This window comes from Onychomys torridus, chromosome 1 (assembly GCF_903995425.1).
Source record: "Onychomys torridus chromosome 1, mOncTor1.1, whole genome shotgun sequence".
Taxonomy (NCBI): Eukaryota; Metazoa; Chordata; class Mammalia; order Rodentia; family Cricetidae; genus Onychomys; species Onychomys torridus.
The window spans coordinates 112,630,556-112,650,139 of record NC_050443.1 but is presented as its reverse complement, the minus strand read 5'-3'; the positions used below and the strand labels follow the sequence as shown (position 1 = coordinate 112,650,139).

The following is a 19,584-nucleotide window of genomic DNA, read 5'->3' as shown; positions in this document are numbered from 1 at the left end:
AACAATGACTATACATCTATTAGACAACAAAATTGCTAAGGTGGGTTACCTCAATTACTTTTTAAGGTGTTTCATAAAATGATACCGAAAGTACCTTCAACATGATAAACACAAAGAAAGAATCTACCAGAAGAGTGAAGACATAGAAGAAAAGATGCATCCTTGACAAAAAAGTAATAACAAGAAACCCGGTTCTAAGTGGTCCGTTCTCTGACATTTGGTTAGTTTCCTCTTACCCTTGACTGGCTAGAATTATGGAAAATTGAAACAGACTGTTTCTCAACCACATGCTACCTTTTAAGAAAGTAAGTTCATGTCCCAGTGGCAGAGAGAAGAGACGGGACAGGTGTTTGGGGAAATAGCCTTCTTGGGAAGACACTCATGGCCTCACGCGAGCATGTGTCTCTGTGCACTTACAATGAGTTCGGAATCCCGCCCCATGGAAATGACTGTCCGGTTCACTGTCCTGAGAAGTTTCTCCATGATGATCTGGACATGCCTCTGAGTCGGCCCCTGGAGGGAAGAGACAATAATAAAAGCCAAGAGCACATACCATCAGGGTCTCACAAGCCCAAGTGCTTGTCTCCAAACCCTGCTGCTCTGTACAGAGTCAATCAATTATAACCCTTAACAAGATGAAAAATGGTCTTTGTTGAAGGCAAATGCATTCCTGAAGAAAACTCGAGGCCCTTTATTAATTATAGCCGATTAATGATAATTTGTTATATAATCATAGTAAATTAATTTAAGCAAACCTTAAAACTAAAAGCAAATCCATTGAAACAATATAATGTTTATGATCCCTGGTGAGACCACCAATTAGTCTTCCAGAGATGCTTGGCCATCTGTAAACGGAAGACAGGCAGATAATAGCACAGCCTGCTCTGCGTGTCACATCCCGATAACTTAACTGCTCACAGAACAGAATGTTTGAGTACCAGGGCAGCAAATTATCTAAAACTCACAGTGCCATGGGCTTTTCCATTAGGGAGAATTTATTCCCTGGTTTAACGTGCAATGGGACTGCGGGTTCTCTTCCATGCACTGGCTTAAGTAGGCAGGCAGGCCCCTGGTCTCTGCATAGCCACAAGATCTTCCTGGAGGTTCCCTACAAGCTCTTCTCCTGGCTTTACTCTGAGAAGTGCAAAGGGCCTAGCATGGGAGCCACTGAGGCTGGTCCTGAGGAAGCCATCCAAGCCCTGGGCAAGGCTCATGCCCGTGATGAGTTGAATCCATCCCATCATCCAGCAGGGGTTGTATCTGACCCAGGGAGAACAAACCACTGGGAATGGGATAGTCAATCCTCATTGTCACCTCCACTGGATGAAGAAATACCCAGGGCATTAGAAAGGTAAAGCTTTGACTGTGGGTGTTTCCACAGAGGATTAGCTGAGACAGAGAGACCCGCTCTGAGTTCAGGTGGCACCGGTTCATGGGGTGGAGCCCTGGGCTGAATAAAAAGTGAGAAAAGGAGAAAGCCAAATGAATGCCAGCATTTCCCATGTTCTGTTTCCTGATTGGCCCAGATGGAAGCAAGCAGCTTCCTGTAGCTGCAGACAGAAACTGGCCTAGCCTTCCTGAACCCCCACCCCAAAAGTGTATTTAGTGAAAGCAAGGAGAAATAACCAACTCAGAGTAGAATATTTATTGCCAAAAGGAAGGAATGAACAGACTGGGGTTAGGGGGTTGACCAGGAAGGTTGTTCAGGTAATTCAGGAAAAAGTTCGGAACAAACTCTATCTAAAATTCTGACAGGCAGGGAAGCTCTCAGACCCCAGAGCCCACTCCTAGCCTTGTTCATGAGGTTCAGTCTCGACTTGCTGCTAACATACAGAGCTGTTTCTATCCTGATTCCAGACACACCTGGAGAATCAATGACTTCCTAAGTGTATACATGTGCAGGGAGTGAGATATGCACATACTTGCCTGGCCCAGATTCAGATTAGAAAAGTAAAAAGCCACTGGAAAACATAATAAAAACAAAACAAAACAAACAAACCAGGATTTAGAAATACAAGAGGAGGCTGCAAAACTCAGGAAGCACTGGAAGCTTCTACCTGTGGGGAGCAGAGCAGAGAGCTGCTGCAAGCACAGGTGGCCATGTTCAGCCATCACTTAATAAATGCAAGAACTATCAAGAGGGATGGGTGATCAGCCTCCACAGCCATTATCTGACCTGCAGGATGAGAACTCTGGCCTTGGGAAACATCTCACCAGGAAAAGAAAAACTTCACTTCAATTCAGAAGTATGAATGTTGCGGATGTAAAAATCATGACACACACATAAATAAAAATCGTTCAAGGGTAAAACTCCACAGAGAGAAAGGCTGCCAGTGAAGGCCACAGCGTTTTCAACAAGGCAGTTCTGTCTCTAGCAGGTTTCCAAGGCTTGGGCACGGCAGCCAAGTGAGGCTGCCAGTGGTCTGATCTCCATGACTCACCACATCCTTCCGGTATAGCACCTCAAGGATGTTGCTGAGCAGCTGGCAGCACGCCTCCAGGTCCTCCTGCCTCTCCAGATGGAACTTGAGCTGGTCAGTCATCATGGGGAGCAGGATCTCTCTGCAGTCTGCATAGAGCACAGGATTGTCAGTTAGTAGGGGCCACCATGCAATCTCTCAGGTCTGCAAGAAACCCATGTGTCCTCTCAAGTATCTGACTCACAAGGTGCAGAATGGAAACTGACATCACAGAAGCTGGTGGCTTGACCACCAGGAAGCCATTTCCAATGCTGTCAATCATTCCCAGATGAGTACCTGCATGTATTTGCAGGTCTCCATGTAAACACACAAGTCACAAACATGTATATCATATATAAACACACATCCTCCACAGTTGAGCATACCCTGCATTTGCACATGTGATGGATTATCTACTAGTGTCTTTTACCTTCAATCCATTGATTTGCAACAGTAAAAGGAATATTTCCTCCAACAAAAACTATTCTAACAGTGGATTTCCAGTCATTTCCTAGAACAAGCAGACAGGATCCCTTTGTTAAGTGAAAGAGCTGAGCTTGGGAGTGGGACAATGGTGTACAGCCCTTTCTTCCCAGACAAGCTCCCTAGAGTACACCAAAGAGGTGGGAATGAGGTGGGAATGAGAAGACAGAAACCAGGGGCAGAGAAATGGGACTATAAACAGAAACTTGGGAGTCGAGACCAGGCCAAAGAAGGTCTATGTTTTCATGTGTGGTATAGTTAAGAACATAGCCAGAATATTCAAAACAGAAACAGAAGAGCAACGTGGTCACAGATTGACAGTGAAATCAAATTCCTAATTGTCTCTTCCAGTTTGGAAAAGGAGCTGAATCCTGGCAGCATCCACTTTCCAAAATGACCTGCCTGTTGACAGCCCCTTATTCTGACACCAGCCCAGCCATTATTGCCTCCTTCAAGATGCAAAGCAGGTGAGCAGCAGAGCTCTGCAACAGAAAATAGATGTAGCTGTTTTTCAGGATTGTACATTTTAGGATTTACGACATTAATGATACATAAAAGCATGTTTTGCATTAATGTTCCCTGAATTTTTTTATGGAAGTAAAAAGAAATTACACACAGCAATGGAAGGACTACTCTACACATTCAGAAATACACAAATACACTCTGAACTCAAACACACTCAGTTGAACTTTCTTAAGGTCAACAGTTTAATGAGAGACTGAGGGGGTGTGCATAGGGCAAGAAGAACCAGAAATAACACAAGCCCCTCTGCTCCATGGTCTCCCACTGGGACATCTGTAGTTAGTTCAACCAGGGCATTCTCAAATTCCACTTAGATCTTCTCCCTTAGGGAGAGACTAGGAGGAAGTCCATGAACCACAAGGAGTATGGCCTGATGCATGATGATCAACCTTCACTGTCAACAGGATTTAGAATCACCTCAACAACACACCTCTAGAGTCTGTGAAGGTTCTTCCAGAGAGTGTAACTCAGGATGGAAGAGTCACTCTGATTATGGGTCGTGCTAGTCCATGAGTTCAGGTTCCGGAGTGAGTAAGAATGCAAACAGTTGAAAAGCCAGCTGGGCCAGGATTCCCTGCCTTCTGCTTCCTCTTCTGTGGACATGTAAGGTGGTGAGGAGAGACAGCTAGAGCTGTTCCTGCCATCGTGCCCCCCTCCTCAAGTGGGACAAAATCAACCTTTCCTCCCCTAAGGTGATTGTTGTCGGGTGTTTGGTTGTGGAGATAAGAACAAAACAAAAACCTTAAGTAAGCCAATGAGAATATGTGGCGTTCACTTGTTGACACCATATTTCAATAATCAATCCCTGTGCAAATGTAATACATAAAATAATAAGAACTGCACACCAGCACTGCTGGACATGACTATGCAGAACCCTGCAGAAAGCCAGGGGCAGAGGTCACAGCACATAGCGAGGGTGCTGTCTGAGCCAGCAAGTTGGCCCCTTTGTGTCTGGGTTTCCAGTGTCAGGGAGACTTCATCCCCACCGTCTCACTCATGCCTTCCAATAACCCCGATGGGAGGACCAAAGTGTCTGACAGATAGAACTGTGCCCTTTGAGCTTCAGAGGCATGTTCCAACATGCAAGGTATGCTGCCACTCAGGAGACTGCACAGATGTGAGAACTGCCCAAAGATAGACTATCCAAGAGAATGAGTACAAGAAAATGACCCTGGATCATGCTGTCAACAAAACAGCCCCAGATGCATTTGCCATAGAACCTCAATGTTTGCAAGCTATATCCACTCTTATTTCTACTATGTCTGCTGCCTCCAGCCATATGTAACACCTAATGCAGAGCAACCATCCAAAGCGAAATGGCAGAAGGATCCCTTGGAGAACAGTGCCCAAGCCCCACCCTTCATGCTGGCCCCTCCCAGAGAGCTCCAATTCAGTGCCTCTAGTTGAGGCCTCATTCACTTCCACTGGGAACACATGACCCACTATGAGCTCAACTCAACATGGAGCAAGCCCTGAGCTATGTCTGTCCATTTGGTTACTATCTATGTGACTGCTACCATTCTGGAGATCATGTGAATTTCCAAGGTATAGGCAATGATTCTCAGCCTGTGGGTCAGGTTCACAGGGGTCACGTAAGACTATGGGAAAACACAGATCACATTATAGTTATGAAGTAGCAACATAAAATAATTTTATAGTTGGCGATCTTCACAACATGAGCGACTGTATTTAAGGGTCACAGCATTAGGAAGGTTGAGAACCACTATACTGAGGCCTAATGGGTAGAAAGCCTTGTGATCTGGCTAGCGCGGGCTGGAGAAAGGATGTAGCTCTGGACAGTTGTCAGAGCTGGCCTTTTAGGGTCTGGGACCCAATGTCTCTGGCCTAAGTCCTGGCCTTTGACCCCACTTATCTGTCGTGCTGGGAAAGCGGTTGAGTGTGCTGGTTCCATATGCCAGTATTACCTCAGGGTGAAGAAGGCAAGTCTGCATGCCCAGCTCAGACTACCCACCATGTTTGGTTCCCTCACAGGAGCACCTACCACTCACCCAGCCCCCTGGTCTTGTCAGCTTCACTTATGTGTTATGCTGTCTGTCTTGGTGAGAAGCAACTCCACTGACAGTTTGTCATGTTTAAAGATGTTTCAAGCTGGATTTGAAGACTCACATTTGTAATTCCAACCTCAGAAGGCCAAAACAAGAGGGCAGTTGTGAGTTCAAGTCAGTCTGGGTTACTTAATGAGATCCGGGGTAGCCTGGGTTACATTGTATTGAGAAAAGAAAACACACACACACACACACACACACACACACACACACACACACACACACCCCAAAAAAAAAAAATCCAAAAATAGAACAATTTCCATTGCTCAGCTCCCCGAGGAGATGAAAAGTCATTGTCTATCCCTTTCTGACAGATGAATGTCGAGCGGTGCAGGAAAATGGCAATGACAATGCAGTAACTGTGAAGATAGGAGATGATCAGTCTGAGGAAGGACTTGGCCCAAAGCACTGAGCTACTAGGAAAGCTGGCCCCAGAGCCAGCACCATCACCATCAGAAAATTCCCTCTGCCTTCAATTCCACATCTGAACACAGACAGACAGATTCACCAGACAGTAGGTCTGTCAGATTTCCCAGATAGCCAGATGCCACCCTGCCCAAACCAGGGATCTGGGATAGGCCTCGAAGAATATAGAGTGGCTTGCAGTATTGCCCATCATTGTACCATCAGAAACCCACTATATTCCCTCAAAGGAAGAAACACACATCCCCAGCATCTTTGGGGGGACCAGAGCCAGAGGCAAAGGAGTTATGCTCTACACCTCCAGGTCTAAGTTACTGGGCCACGATAAATACTGACTGCTTTAAAAATGCTTCTCTTAGGTGGAAAGTAAACTCTGTGAGGAGTTTCCTGTTTTCTGTAGGGAATAATCTCAGCATTAAAACCAAGGTGCGTGTGTCTGTGTGTGTGTGTGTGCACGTGCACACACAGGAGGTTTCACTCCCTTCAAGGAGAGTTGGTTAGTATGTACCTCCATGCACATCCTTTTCATCTGTGACACATAGCAATTCACACCTGCTAAGTGGTGAGGAGGGCCCTGCTGTCCACAGCAGCCCAGCCCCACCCTTGGCAGAGAGCTGAAGGACAAACACGCCTCAACAAGAGTGTCTCTACCTTCCTGGGGATCTGGTTTTACTGGATGGTTTCCAAGCCAGCCTGGGCAACAGTGTGCAGCTGAATGGGAGGGCATATTTGTGTGTGCTGACTTCCTATGCAAGTACGTGCAGAGGGCATGAAAACTAAGGTGCATGTGATTGAAGGCAGATCTACTGTCCAGCACTATTCCTGGGTCTTAATGAATGGTAACCGTTAAAATTATAATTTGTATTATTGTGTGTTTGATTTGTATTATACCAGGCCAGGCTCTTTGAATGAATGTACACCAGGAAAATTAATGCCTTAGAATCACCTTAGAATGGATCTACCCACACAGAGCTACTCTGTTTCCTGCTCACAAAGCACAGAATATTGCAAAAAAAAAAATTTTTTTTTCAGATAAGGTCTGTTAATGTAGCCCAGGCTAGACTCCAACTAATAATCCTATCTCGCTTACCCAAATATTGAAGTTATAAGCACATACCATACCATATTCATAAAAAACCTTCATGTTTAATGGGTCTTTTCCTAGTCTGCATTTTTTCTTTTTTCTTTCTTTTTTTTTTTTTTTTTTTTTTTTTTTTTTTTTTTGTTTTTGTTTTTGTTTTTCGAGACAGGGTTTCTCTGTAGCTTTTGAGGCTGTCCTCGCTTTGTAGACCAGGCTGATCTCGAACTCACAGAGATCCACCTGCCTCTGCCTCCCGAGTGCTGGGATTACAGGTGTGCGCCACCACCGCCCAGCCTGCTAGTCTGTATTTCAATCTACAGAAGTTAAATGTTCTTAGGAAATTTTAAATCATAGTAGGGTCCACAAAGTATATGCTACATCATGAATGGAGGTACACATCTGCAGGAGAGATTTTATAGCCTCTGGAAGCTAAGGCAGAAGCTCTCCAGCCACACAATGGACATTCCAACTAGCCGTGTGCAATATCTTTTCACACAGATAGAAAATCACATCCATAAAGCCAGGAAAACAAAATAAATAGCCTGAACCAATTCCTCAGCACACACACACACATACAAAAAAGGTTATTTTTAAGGAAAAACACATTCTACATACTTTAAATCAACCACTGACACATAGCCTTTGAAAAACTCAGAATGCTAGAGCCCAGAAGACTAAAATACTATTATTTAGGCCATGAGGTTCTGAGAAAGGCTTTTGATCAGTTCATCCTTATATGTAAGAAACAATAAAGTCATAATGCATACACACACCCATGATGTTAAAATAGGACAGATATTTTGGGAAGGGGAAGAGAATTAGCAGGAAGGGAGAGGGGACAAAGAATGTTAATATCAGTCAAAACATGTGACATACTTGAAAAACATATCATTGCAAAACTCATGACTTTTACAATAAACTTAATTTTAACAAAAATTAAAAAATAAAAACAAGGACTTCTTGTTGAGCATGTATAAAGCCCTATGTTCAATCGCAGCACAGAAAATAAAACCAAACAAAAAAACCATAGAAAACAAAAAAAGTAGGGCTGGGATGCAGCCAGACGGATAGAATGCCCACCTAGCATGCAGGAAGCCCTGAGTTCAATCCTCAGCAACAAACAAAATCAGACGTGGTGGTTCATGCCTGTCATGCTCCAGTCCTCCCATTTTCATATCTACAAAATGACACCCTAGTCATTCACCTCCCATAATCACAGACTAACCCTCTGAAACTATAAGTAAGTGCCCACTTACGAGCTTTCTTTATAAGAGTCGCCTTGCTCATGGTGTCTCTTCACAGCAATAGAACAGTGACCCAGACAGAGTCCAGTTAGCACTGGCCATATGGGCATGGGTGCGGGGCATCATGGGAGCACAGGAAAGCCCCCAGTGACCACCCCCTCAAAGAATGCCTGACTATCTCCAGCAGCTAACCGTTTTGAACAGATCCTCAGAAAGGGGTGGGGCTATCTCTAGGAGAACTCTGGCTGGCCCTTAATGCTACAATACCAACCTCGCAGGTAAGATGTACCCACTGGGGCAATAGTGGTGATACTGTTATAGAGGAAACAGCTGCTTTCTGATTGGGCTTGAGGCCTGTTCAACAGGAGGGAATCACATGCCTAGTACTATAATTTTGCTCAAAAGTCCATGGCTGGGAGGTAATAGGCCCTAAGGCAGAACATTCTATTGTGATTTTGCTAAATGGTCATCTTGTCAAACTGCCTTCTAAATGTGTATGTTTACAACCTCAGAACTGGATTTAATTATAATAAATGAATTGCAAGTTCAAATGTTTAAAGGTGGTATTTAATCTAGTTATTGCAAACAACTGTTAAGAAGAATATATTATACAATGAAAACTAAAGATCCAAGGCCTCTGACAGAGTAAGAATTTAGCATTTAAATTGTGCTATAAGTTACAACACAATGAACTTCTCAGACTCGGCATGGATAAAAGAATATAAAGCATGGCATTAGTGAGTTTTAGATAGAATTCACACTGCAATGACATTTTGGATAAAATATGTGACTGACTTACATTGCTTCAAACTACATTTGCTGAGGACTAGGGAATCTAAAATGATACCCAGGACTCACAGTCTGCTCCTACAGGAAGCACAGGCTAAGTATGTAAGGAAGCAGATGAGGAAGGGTTCATGCAATTTTTTACTGTAATGAATAAAGGCTCCTATGATTCAAGGTCACAGCTCTCTCGACCACTCACCCCATCACAGGAGAGCCCAGGACTTCTTGGTACCTATCAGCACCCACTGGAGAATTTGCTACAGGAAGCATAACTGACCTTTTTTTTTTCCCCTGCCATATATAGAGAGACCAAGGAAGGCAGCTCAATCCAGAACCCAGGCAAGGAGAAAGCACTGATACGGACCCACATTTCATACAAATTGTCATGGAAATGACACTACCCACTTCCATTCTCTCCCCTAACCATGTTCTGCAATGATCACAGACTTCAATCATTAACATCTGCTCATCTGCAGCTGTGAGGGCCAAAGCAAGGATGATTAATGCTCTGGTAATGGGCACAGAGTAAAAAATATTAATCTTTATAAAAGGTATTCAACAGGCATCATCGGCTTATAAATGTCCAAGCAGAATATCCGTCTATAACCCCATTATAGCTCTACATTAAAATAAGACACAAAAATGAGAATGAATTTGTCCATTTAAAGCATTCATTTTTATGAACACTGAGTAATGTGCTTCTTAATTTTTAGTTCGGTCACATTAAACAAATGATCCATAAAGTGCATTTAATAACCTTGTGTGTGTTGCATAGTACCAAAAGCCAGAATAACACTTTTAATGAGAATTAAACAGTAAGAGTCATATTAATGGGAAATGCTTGCTATTCATCTTTTATAGACAATCATCCTGTTTTCCTACCATTTAGGAGCCCTGTGCCCATGTTTCAAGATGCTCAAGTGATTTTCTCCATCTACATAAGTCTTTAAGCAGTTGTAGCTCCAAGACTGTATCAGTGCTAGAGGGAGTCATAGAAGCCATCTATTGATCTCCAGACTTCACAGATGTGGGGATCAGGAACCTGGTGACAGACAAAGTCAGCAAGCGTACTGCTAAGCAAAAGCTGAGCCAGCATTAGCCACCGCACTCCCAATCCAGAGAGCTTAGTGATAAAAGACCCATGCCTGTGCACATACATGTGGGCATATTTAATGTCAAGTAATAAGGCATCTCCCCAAGCATCATTTTTAAGTAAGAAATTATGAATCTAGGCAGTGCCAGGAGAAGAAACCACCAGCAAATCACCCTTGCCACAACAGTGTTCCTTTTGGATGTTAAGTTTGCTGATCTGTGGGACTGAATCTACACATATACCTAGCCCAGCATTTTGACTCCAGACAGCTGGGTAGTACCTTGTAAAGTATTCCAGTCAGAACAGTGTCACTTGCCTGTGTACTAAAAGGATCAGAAATGTGGCAATCTGTGATTCAGCCTTGAGGTACCTAGTGTCATGGAATTTTAATTGAGAGGTTGACAGAGCAAGTAAGAGGCTTTGGAAACTAGAAAGATAAGCAGAGAAGCACAGAGACTGTCAAACAAGAGGGAGCAAAACTCAGTGAGGCATGGTGATTGCTACCCAAACCAATGACCAGGATCCTATCCCCAAGGCTCACAAGGTTAAAAGAGAGACATGACCCTCACAAGTAGTCCTCTGGACCACACATGTACACTGTGGCATGCATATGCATGCACACACAGAATGAATAAATAAATAAATAAATAAATAAATAAATAAATAAATAAATGTAAAAAAAAAATTCAAAAACTTGTCAAATGTATGTCTCCTGTGTATGAGCATGAGACCTTGCTGAGAAGAAGTCATGTTTAAAAAGCGCACTGGGCAAGAGACCCTCTTGACCTTTGAGATTGGCAAGGTATATCAGGAAAGGTGACATTCTAGTAGAATTGTTGTAAGCTATGATGTATCCTCAGGTAAATTGAAAGAAAAGCCAATGGAAAGGCTATGAATGAACCCCATGTCAATACATGAAAAAACCATAGACTGAAATAATATGACAAGTCTACTGTCAAAGTCAAGAGAAGCAGGTCAAAGAGGTGGGTGGCTTGCTGGGTTGACAAGGGATTCGACTATTCTGCTTGGCTATGGGGAGAATCTCAACACACAGAAGAGAAGAAAATAGACACAAAATCCATGATTTGGCAGGGGATGGTCAGGCGGGGAATGATCTAGTAGGTGGCCACAGACACAGCACTTGGTCAGGGTCGTGCTGACCACATGCCACTCTTGCTGTGGCATGGCAGAGTGCCAACTTGGGCTTTCCACTGTCCAGGATGTTATTTTATACAGTAAGAGCTGAACTCTCAGGACCTAGAAAGAATCAAGAGCTGTAGGGCTGAGGAGTTGGCTTTCTAGGTACCTGGTGACAGCATGATTAGGTATCAGACAAATGAGGACAGCCACTTCTTAGACTCCCCTTCCTACATCAGCATTAAACAGCAGAGGCAGAAGCCTGCCCAGAGGTGGGCTCAAAGGAGAGTCAACAGAAGCTAATATTTAGATGAATAACGCCATAAGGAGCTGTTGGTCCTAGTAGTGATCACAAACTACAACCCCCTACTGCCACCCCACAGAAAGAGAAGAGAAAAACTATTAAAACCCCATGAACACGAGAACCACACTATATGATTTATTTATGCTTAATTTACAGATGTGCTCATTTATCCATTTATTTGTAATTTTTTTTTTCTTGCTCCACATAGTGTTGAAGTAAAATCAGCTCCCGGAGAGAATTACTCATGCAGCGGGCGTGAAACAGTTTAAGGAGTATGGATGATGGATCTGAAGCAAGCCAGAGTCATAATCAGCACCATGGTGGTGGACAGCTCCCTGCCTGGGCCTTTGCTTATTTAACACTGATGCCCCCATCTGTAAATTGAGTTAATTAGTCTTTTCCGAGTCTACATTTTTATGTTGATGACTCTGAAGGCTCTCAGAGGACTCAAAATGGCTAACCAAAAGTCCTGAGCACTTCGTTGGTGATCAATAAAAGACGGTAGACTTCCGTATTCAATAAGCTATTTGTAAAAAAGTGTGTACTGCTGTAACAAGTGGCCTCTAGACAAACACACATAATGAAAGATAGAGGAGAGACCCACAGAATGAGGGATGAAAAAGGTACTGGATAACAGATCAAGAGTGGAAGTTTCCTTGAGGCATGGGGGGAGAAACACAACATGGAAGAGGAAGCGATGTTTATATTCCAGCATTATTTAAAAGAGTTAGTCTTCAGGGCTCCCAGCTGGCAACATTCATTAGAAGTCATCAGCACAGCTATCTAATTAAAGTGTTCCAGAATGCTGTACGAGTGGGACATTAAATGACTGTGGCAAACAAAATTAGCCCCAACCCCAATTTTTCCTCTGTGTACAACATCTATCAAGTTAACAAAACTACTTGAGAATAGCTCAGGGTTTAAGATCTGTTTTTTCTCTGTAGAAAAACTCAAGAAATATTATTTTGATTTGTTGAGGGATCAAAGCATTAAAACAATATATTTCATTGCAGTTATGCATTAAATAGCTTCTCATGTGTATGACCTAAAGAAAAGGAAATTGATGAACAGGGAAATTTTTATAGATAGATGCTTCCTACTTAGAGGGTCTGGCTACTATGAAGAAACTGTGACTTCAATATATCCTAATACCAAAATCCTGATAGGTATGTGGGCATTGCCCAAGGCCTTGGAAGGGCTGCTGTAACTAATGTTCCCACCATTAGTAAAAGAGTTTTACTCCATTTGAACACTGGGAGAATTATTCACCTTGAAAAGAAGAATGAAACACATCATTTACACTCCTTCGCCCTGAATTTTAAAGAGGCTTCCTATTATTCAAAACTGAGGATAAATGAGTTTCCATAGGGCAGGTGAGCCCTGCTGGAAAGGGGTCTGCCCTTAGTTTGATTTCTGTGGCTATGATAAAAGACTCTGACAAGAAGCAACTTGGAGAGGAAAGGGTTTATTTACCTTACACTTTCAGGCCACAGACAATCATTGGGGGCTATCAGAGCGCGAACTCAAAGCAGGAGGACCCTGAAGAGAGGATGGCTTGCTATTCCACCTAGCATTCCTTCTGACCAGGGAATTCATTCACAGTCAGGATACAGCAGGAACCACAGAGGATGCTGCTTTCGAGCTGGCTCTTACCCAGGCTTGTTCCTCCACTCATGATGAGCTAGCTTTCTTATGTAGCTCAAGACCACTTGAGGAGAGATGGTGCTGCCCACAGTGAACTGGACACTCCTAAATCAATGAATAAACAAGATAATCCTCCATAAACAGGGCCGCAGGCCAGTCTGATGTAGGCATCTCCTGACTCAAGGCTTTTCTCTCAGTTGACTTTCGGTTGTGTCAAGTTAACAATTATAGCCGGCTAGGACAGGATCCTAAAGGGAAGGAGGGAGTGAAAGAAAGCCAGGGTTTGAGAGAATGGCTACCTTCCTTCTACTCACAACACGGTTCCAGCCACCAGGAAAGCAATAGCCAAAGCTTGCCAAGGAATAACAGGTTGATAAAAAGATCATCTACCGGGGTATTAAAACACTACCAAGAACCAAGACTTGCTACTATACTACACAGATACCTTCAAATATCACTCATCCAATCTCACAGCCCCCTCTCAAATTAATCAAACACACACACACACACACACACACACACACACACACACACACACACGGAAAAGCATGTGGCAAGCTGTAAAATGAAACGTGTCAATCACCTAGGCCATTGTAAGTGTGGGAACATGACGAGACTATGTCTGGAAAAACAAAGAAACTATTCTATGTTCATCAGAATAAGCTTCCCCATGGTCTAGGATCCAGGGGAGCAGGCATGTGTGGATAAGGAGAAAGTTCCAAAGGGAACTTCCCTTCCCTTAAAGGCTCCATGTAAGTAGAGGGAGTGCTCATGGCGAGTCTACATGGTGATGCTAGTCAGGTGAACTCACTGTATCCCAATTCCTATACCATCAATGTAAAAAAAATCTGAGGGCCTGGATTCTAACCTCGGTGTTCTGATGTCTAATTTAATTACACCAGAACTTTTCATTTCTACAATAGAATTTAAGCTTTAATTTTCCCAGCTTTCATTAGATATGTGGGCAACAACATAATCACATGGGAACAAAGCCATGAACACACAATTATGAGACGTCGACTTTCCTTCTCTTTGCATCTTGCTTTGAAAATCTGCTCGATCCACGCCACGGATGATATCCACGAGTCATCATTCTGCACAGCACATAATCCGTTTAGCCAGCTTTCAAGTAGGCAAGTCACATCGGAGACCAGGCTCGGAAGCCATTACCACCCATTCATTGGTTCTCATGCACAGCATGCTAATGAGTCCAAGGCCCTTCACCTCAGCATAGGAGCAAACACAGGACATCCAAAGCAGATGGATGGGGAGTGGAAGGAGGATGCCAGCCTAGGGACTAGATCAAGGATAGATCCTCAGTCAGGAACAAGGTCATCCACTGAATAATTGCTACCTATACAAACAGTGGAGTCTTGGATTTGCTTCAGAGTCTGGCCATGAGTTCACTATTGTTGGGTAATGGGGGCATAAGTATATATTCCAGCCTTCTGTCCACTCTTCCATATTCTGGCAATTTCCCCCTTTGTATTTCCCATATAAAAGTATATTGGATCCTCTCACATGTGGCTTGACACCATGGACTCCTTGAACTAGAATAAAATACAACAGAAGAAGGCTGGCCTCTGGGCAGAGGGTAGCTGACACTGTCCTCCAATGGGGCAGTTTCATAGAGACTAGGACCCAGCACAACTTTTTGTGCCTAATGACCCATCTCCTGTTGCAGCCCAATAAACCCCCGCTGGGTCTATCTTCTCTTTCCCTGTCTGCAAATGGGAAAAGTGATGAGAGAAAGCAGAAACAGCCAGTGTGCCACCAGCCTGAGGCGACAGGAACCCGAGGCCAATGTACTAAGTGTGTGCAACTCACTGAGGTGAAGCAGGATTCTTGCAGCTATGTGCCATCTAGTTATCACCTGCATGCATGCTGACCATAGGACTGGGCCAAACTTCAACTCCTGGCAACACAGCCCCACTGACTATCTGTGCAAACATGGCCCTTGCTCCCAAACACTCCAGAAAATAACACAGTACTCATACATTTTCCACAACATAACTTAAGCCGGCACCGAGTACAATTCCTTACTGGCAGGAGGTGGAATCTGCAACCCCTTGAGAGTGTGAATCTATAAATATGGCCACCATTCTGAGTGTGGAACACATCTTCAAGACTGCTTGCACCTATGTTTTCCCAGAGAACAATCTTAATTAGGGCCTAAACTGAATAATTTTCTTGTTCTCAGCCAAGTGGAGAACTGGAGACAATGTCTTTCATGGTGTGAGGCAACAGAGGCTGAAACATAGCCTCTGCCCTGGAGCTCCCAGTGACCTCAAGGATTCCATCACTGGTCACCAGGAGCACACCAAACTCGGCAGCCCACAGGAGTGTAGCATGTTCCACAGTGCAGGCAGCAAAGCCAATTACTACAAAAGGGTAAGGACCCAGGAAAGAGAAGAAAGCACGAACCACAGCTACCATATCTCATCCCAAAATGGCTTGACTTTAAATATTTATACAAATGTGGCATGGACTATTTTATAAAAGTAATGGCATCTTTGTGAGAACAGAGCAAGAAGAGGATTTCAGCTGTTCATCTTTCCTGACAAGGAGAGAAGACAGCAACTGGCTACCCGAGAGAATGCCAGAGCCTGCAAATGAGAAAAATAGTCGCCTTCTAGGCTATCCCAACCCCGACCCAAAGCCCATGAAAAGGGGACTTTTCATATTGGTCAAAGCATTCTAAAAGGCTCAGAGGCAGCCACTCGGTGTTCTGGACACATTTGGGAAGCTGATTATGACACAGATGACAGATGCTGATTGGCTGCAAGATGAGACACTCCAAACTGATTTTGTCTTGGCCTGGGATCATTTTGGATTTATATGGGCTGGGTACAACTTGCTATGGGTATCAACATTCCAGGCAGTGGAGAGGTGGCTCATTCAGTAAAGTGCTTTCCTTGCCAGCAATGAGGACCCAGCACACACATAAAAAACTGGGCATGGCCATGTAAATCCGCCAATCCCAGAACTGGGAAGACTAAGATAGGAAGCTACCTGGGATGAGGGTGGGGCAGTCAATGAACAATATAATGAAAGAAACAAGTTCTACATTCAGTGAGAGATGACTGTCTCAAAAACCAAGGTAGAGAATGATGGAGGAAAGTATCTGCTATTGACCTCTGGCCTTTACACTCATGTCATACATACAGATTCATGTACACACACACACACACACACACAGAGAGAGAGAGAGAGAGAGAGAGAGAGAGAGAGAGAGAGTCATAGTTATGACATTATACTTAAAAAGATGGAGTATTTGAAAGGAAAATATTAACTCATTTATGAAGTCAAGTCATTCATTTATATGCTGCTTGGTTCAAAGAGGATTCAAGATAGTGTATAAAAAACAAGAGTGGAAATAAATACTGCAGCTAAATGGGAAGACATGTAGTCATCCAACAGTCCAGCTGAGATGGGCACCAGCCATGAGCAGCGGGTTCTTCTTCAAGCTTTCTTGTAGCTGAAGAAAGAGGATAAGCCTCAGGGGGATGGAGGATTTCCCTCGAAACAGATCCCCAGGAGAAGTTCTGCTTTAAATGTTTTTCACTTAAAAAGTGCATGTTTAGCTATTTATTCAGCTTGAGCCACATTGGCATACACACAATTTGCAATAAAAGTCTCAAAAGACAAGTAAATAAGGTCTTTCTCACGCCAACACCCAGGGAAGGGCCAGGGCAGTTCACTGGTAATTTACAGAGTGCCTGTCATTCATTGACCTTTGACACTCACTGACTGTGGAAAACAGGAGCTGTGGGGAGCAGAATGAAAGAACTCACATGGATGAAGACCAAAAGTAAGCAGATGAAGGGGGGGGGCAGCTGGTCCTTAGGCAGGGTTGCTTCATGGCTGGGGCTGGGGAGATGCTCCCTTAGCAGAAGAGCTTGCTATACAAGCATGAAGACTCAGTGAAATACCCCAAAACCTGCACTAAAACCTGTGTAGAATGGCATATTAGGTTCTTTATTTTTAATCCCAGCCCTGGGGAAGTAGGGAAAAGTAGATCCCTTGAGCCTGCTAACCAGCCAGTCTAGACAAATCAGCATGTTCTAAGCCAGCAAGAGAACCTAATTAAAAAGACAAACTGGATATTATCATAAGAAACAGCACCTGAGGTTGATCTTTGGCCTCCACACACATATATATGAATATATACACAAACAAACAAACATACATACACACACACACACACACACACACACACACACACACACACACACAATTTGATAGCAAGTATCACAAAAAACTCCAACAGAGGCTACTGCAAACATACAAACATTCATAAGCAAATCTGGGTCAAAGTAATTTACCCTTGCCTTGGGTCCTGGCAACAGCTTTAGGCAGAATTTAGTTCAAACCCACTAAGATGGTCCCAGAATTCCTGGAAATGGTTTGAAATAGGTTCCCGTGGCCTCTGTACTGTGGTCCTGCAGGAATTTCTCCTTAACTTTTTAATATACTTGAGCTCATGGTAACATCTTAGAGCCTTATTATGGTAAAATCTCTTTTGGTTCTAAAAACTTAATACTTTTGGAGGCAGGTTCTTGTTATATAGCCCAAGCTGGTCAAGCATATAAAACAACAATTCTCCTGCATCAGCCGCCTATGTATTACAACATTTTTTTTTAAATCTACATATCTAATTTAAAAATTCCTGTGAATACTACTAAGATTATTCTTAAACTGTAATTTCAGGATTCATGCATGAAGGACTTTAAATCTGTCCATCTCTATGTTTCCTCTGCCAGTTTTCAATATGGTTCCTTTATATGTGTGCATGTTGATTTTTGCCAACTTTGTATAGTTTTTGTGTGTTCATTTATGTTCAAAGTCTCTCACATAGCCTAGCATGGGCTTAAACCTACATGTAGCTAAGAATAACCTTGAACTCGTGACACTACTTCCTCTACCTGCCAAGTGATAATTACAGCAGTATGCCATGACATCTGGCAAAGTAATTTTATTACTCAATGTTGCTTGGAACTTTTTTTTTTTTTTTTAATTTCAGTTAGTCCTAACCAAAATGCAGGCTCTTAAACTCTGAGACTGCAAGAATGGAAAGTGAGGAAAGGGTTACAGAGAAAAGATCCTTTATAATCCAAGTTACCCTGGGGACAGCCTCACCAGATAATGCTGTTCCAAGATGGCCAACCAAAGTCTCTAAGTTCAGTCACTTGACAGGAGAACATAACTAGTTCCATATTACCTTCAACTATATAGACAAGTGAGTTTGTATTCTGTATTACTCTACCTCACCAAATTGCTGGTAGGTTAAAAATAAAGTTGTTTTCTGGATTGTTCACAAACAGGCTTGCCTGTATTTCATGGCTAGGCAGGGAAGGCTATCTTGACCTCTGTTGGATGTTTATGGTCATAAACATGCCAAGGACAGTGCTTCGTTTCTGTAGTCCCAGCACAGAAGCTGAGTTCTACGCCAGCCTGGGCTGCATATTAAGACCCTCTCTCAGAAACCAAAAGGTACAACTGTAAGTGTGATGGAAGAATAAATACACAGATGACAGTGACCATGGTCTCCTGTGTATCAAGAACAGAAACTTCATGTTGAGTTTTACCTTCAGGGGTAAAAAAGTTGTAAGCTTATGATATTTCTCAGTTTTCTTAAGTAAACCATGAATAATTGCTCAAAATGAATAAATTAAGGGAAATATTTCTAAATGCAAATTCAAACACAATTGTCTTCATATGTTCTTTTCAAAAGGCTATATATGTGGGTGTAATGGTTGCTTACCATTGCCAACCTGGTGGTCCAAAATCATCTGGGAAGGGAGTCTGGGTGTGAGAGGGGCTATCTAGATCAAGCTGGCCCATGGGCTGACCACTCAGATGTTGTCTTGATGACATTAATTAACGTGGGCAGAACCAAGATGTGGGAGTGGAGGGAAGGAGCCAAGCTCTCTCAGCCTGTGTTACCTGCTCTTTTCTTCTGGCTACGGCTGTGATGTGGCTAGCTGCTTCAAACTCCGATGTCCCCAATTCCCCACCATGATGGACAGTAACCTGGACCTCTGAACTCAATAGACCTTTTCTCCTTCAGCTGCTTCTGTCAGTATTTTACCATGGCAACAGCAAAGAAACAAAGACAGTATGTTTTTTATAAAGTGTGGGCATATGAAAATCAGATTCCTGCCTAACTTCTTGCTAAAAGTTATAAAGAGTAGAAAATTCTAGTTTACGCATGTAACTATATAGAAACGAATAGATAAAACGAAATACATTTTAATTTTTAAATGTAAAAAAAATTTTTCTATTGAGAAAGGGATATATATATATATATATATATATATATATATATATATATATATGAAC

The 19,584-nt window shown here is 43.0% G+C and overlaps 1 protein-coding gene across 1 annotated transcript in view; it reads right to left on the bottom strand.

The window, feature by feature from the left end:
• Dock1 (dedicator of cytokinesis 1) overlaps positions 1 to 19,584 on the bottom strand; it is a 453,773-nt gene that overhangs the window by 297,713 nt on the left and 136,476 nt on the right. Inside the window, exons 27-28 of the mRNA XM_036177592.1 lie at positions 2,442 to 2,569; positions 418 to 513 (exon numbers count right to left, since the gene is read on the bottom strand). Coding sequence (XP_036033485.1) covers positions 418 to 513; positions 2,442 to 2,569 — 224 coding nt within the window. The remainder of the gene's footprint in view (positions 1 to 417; positions 514 to 2,441; positions 2,570 to 19,584) is intronic.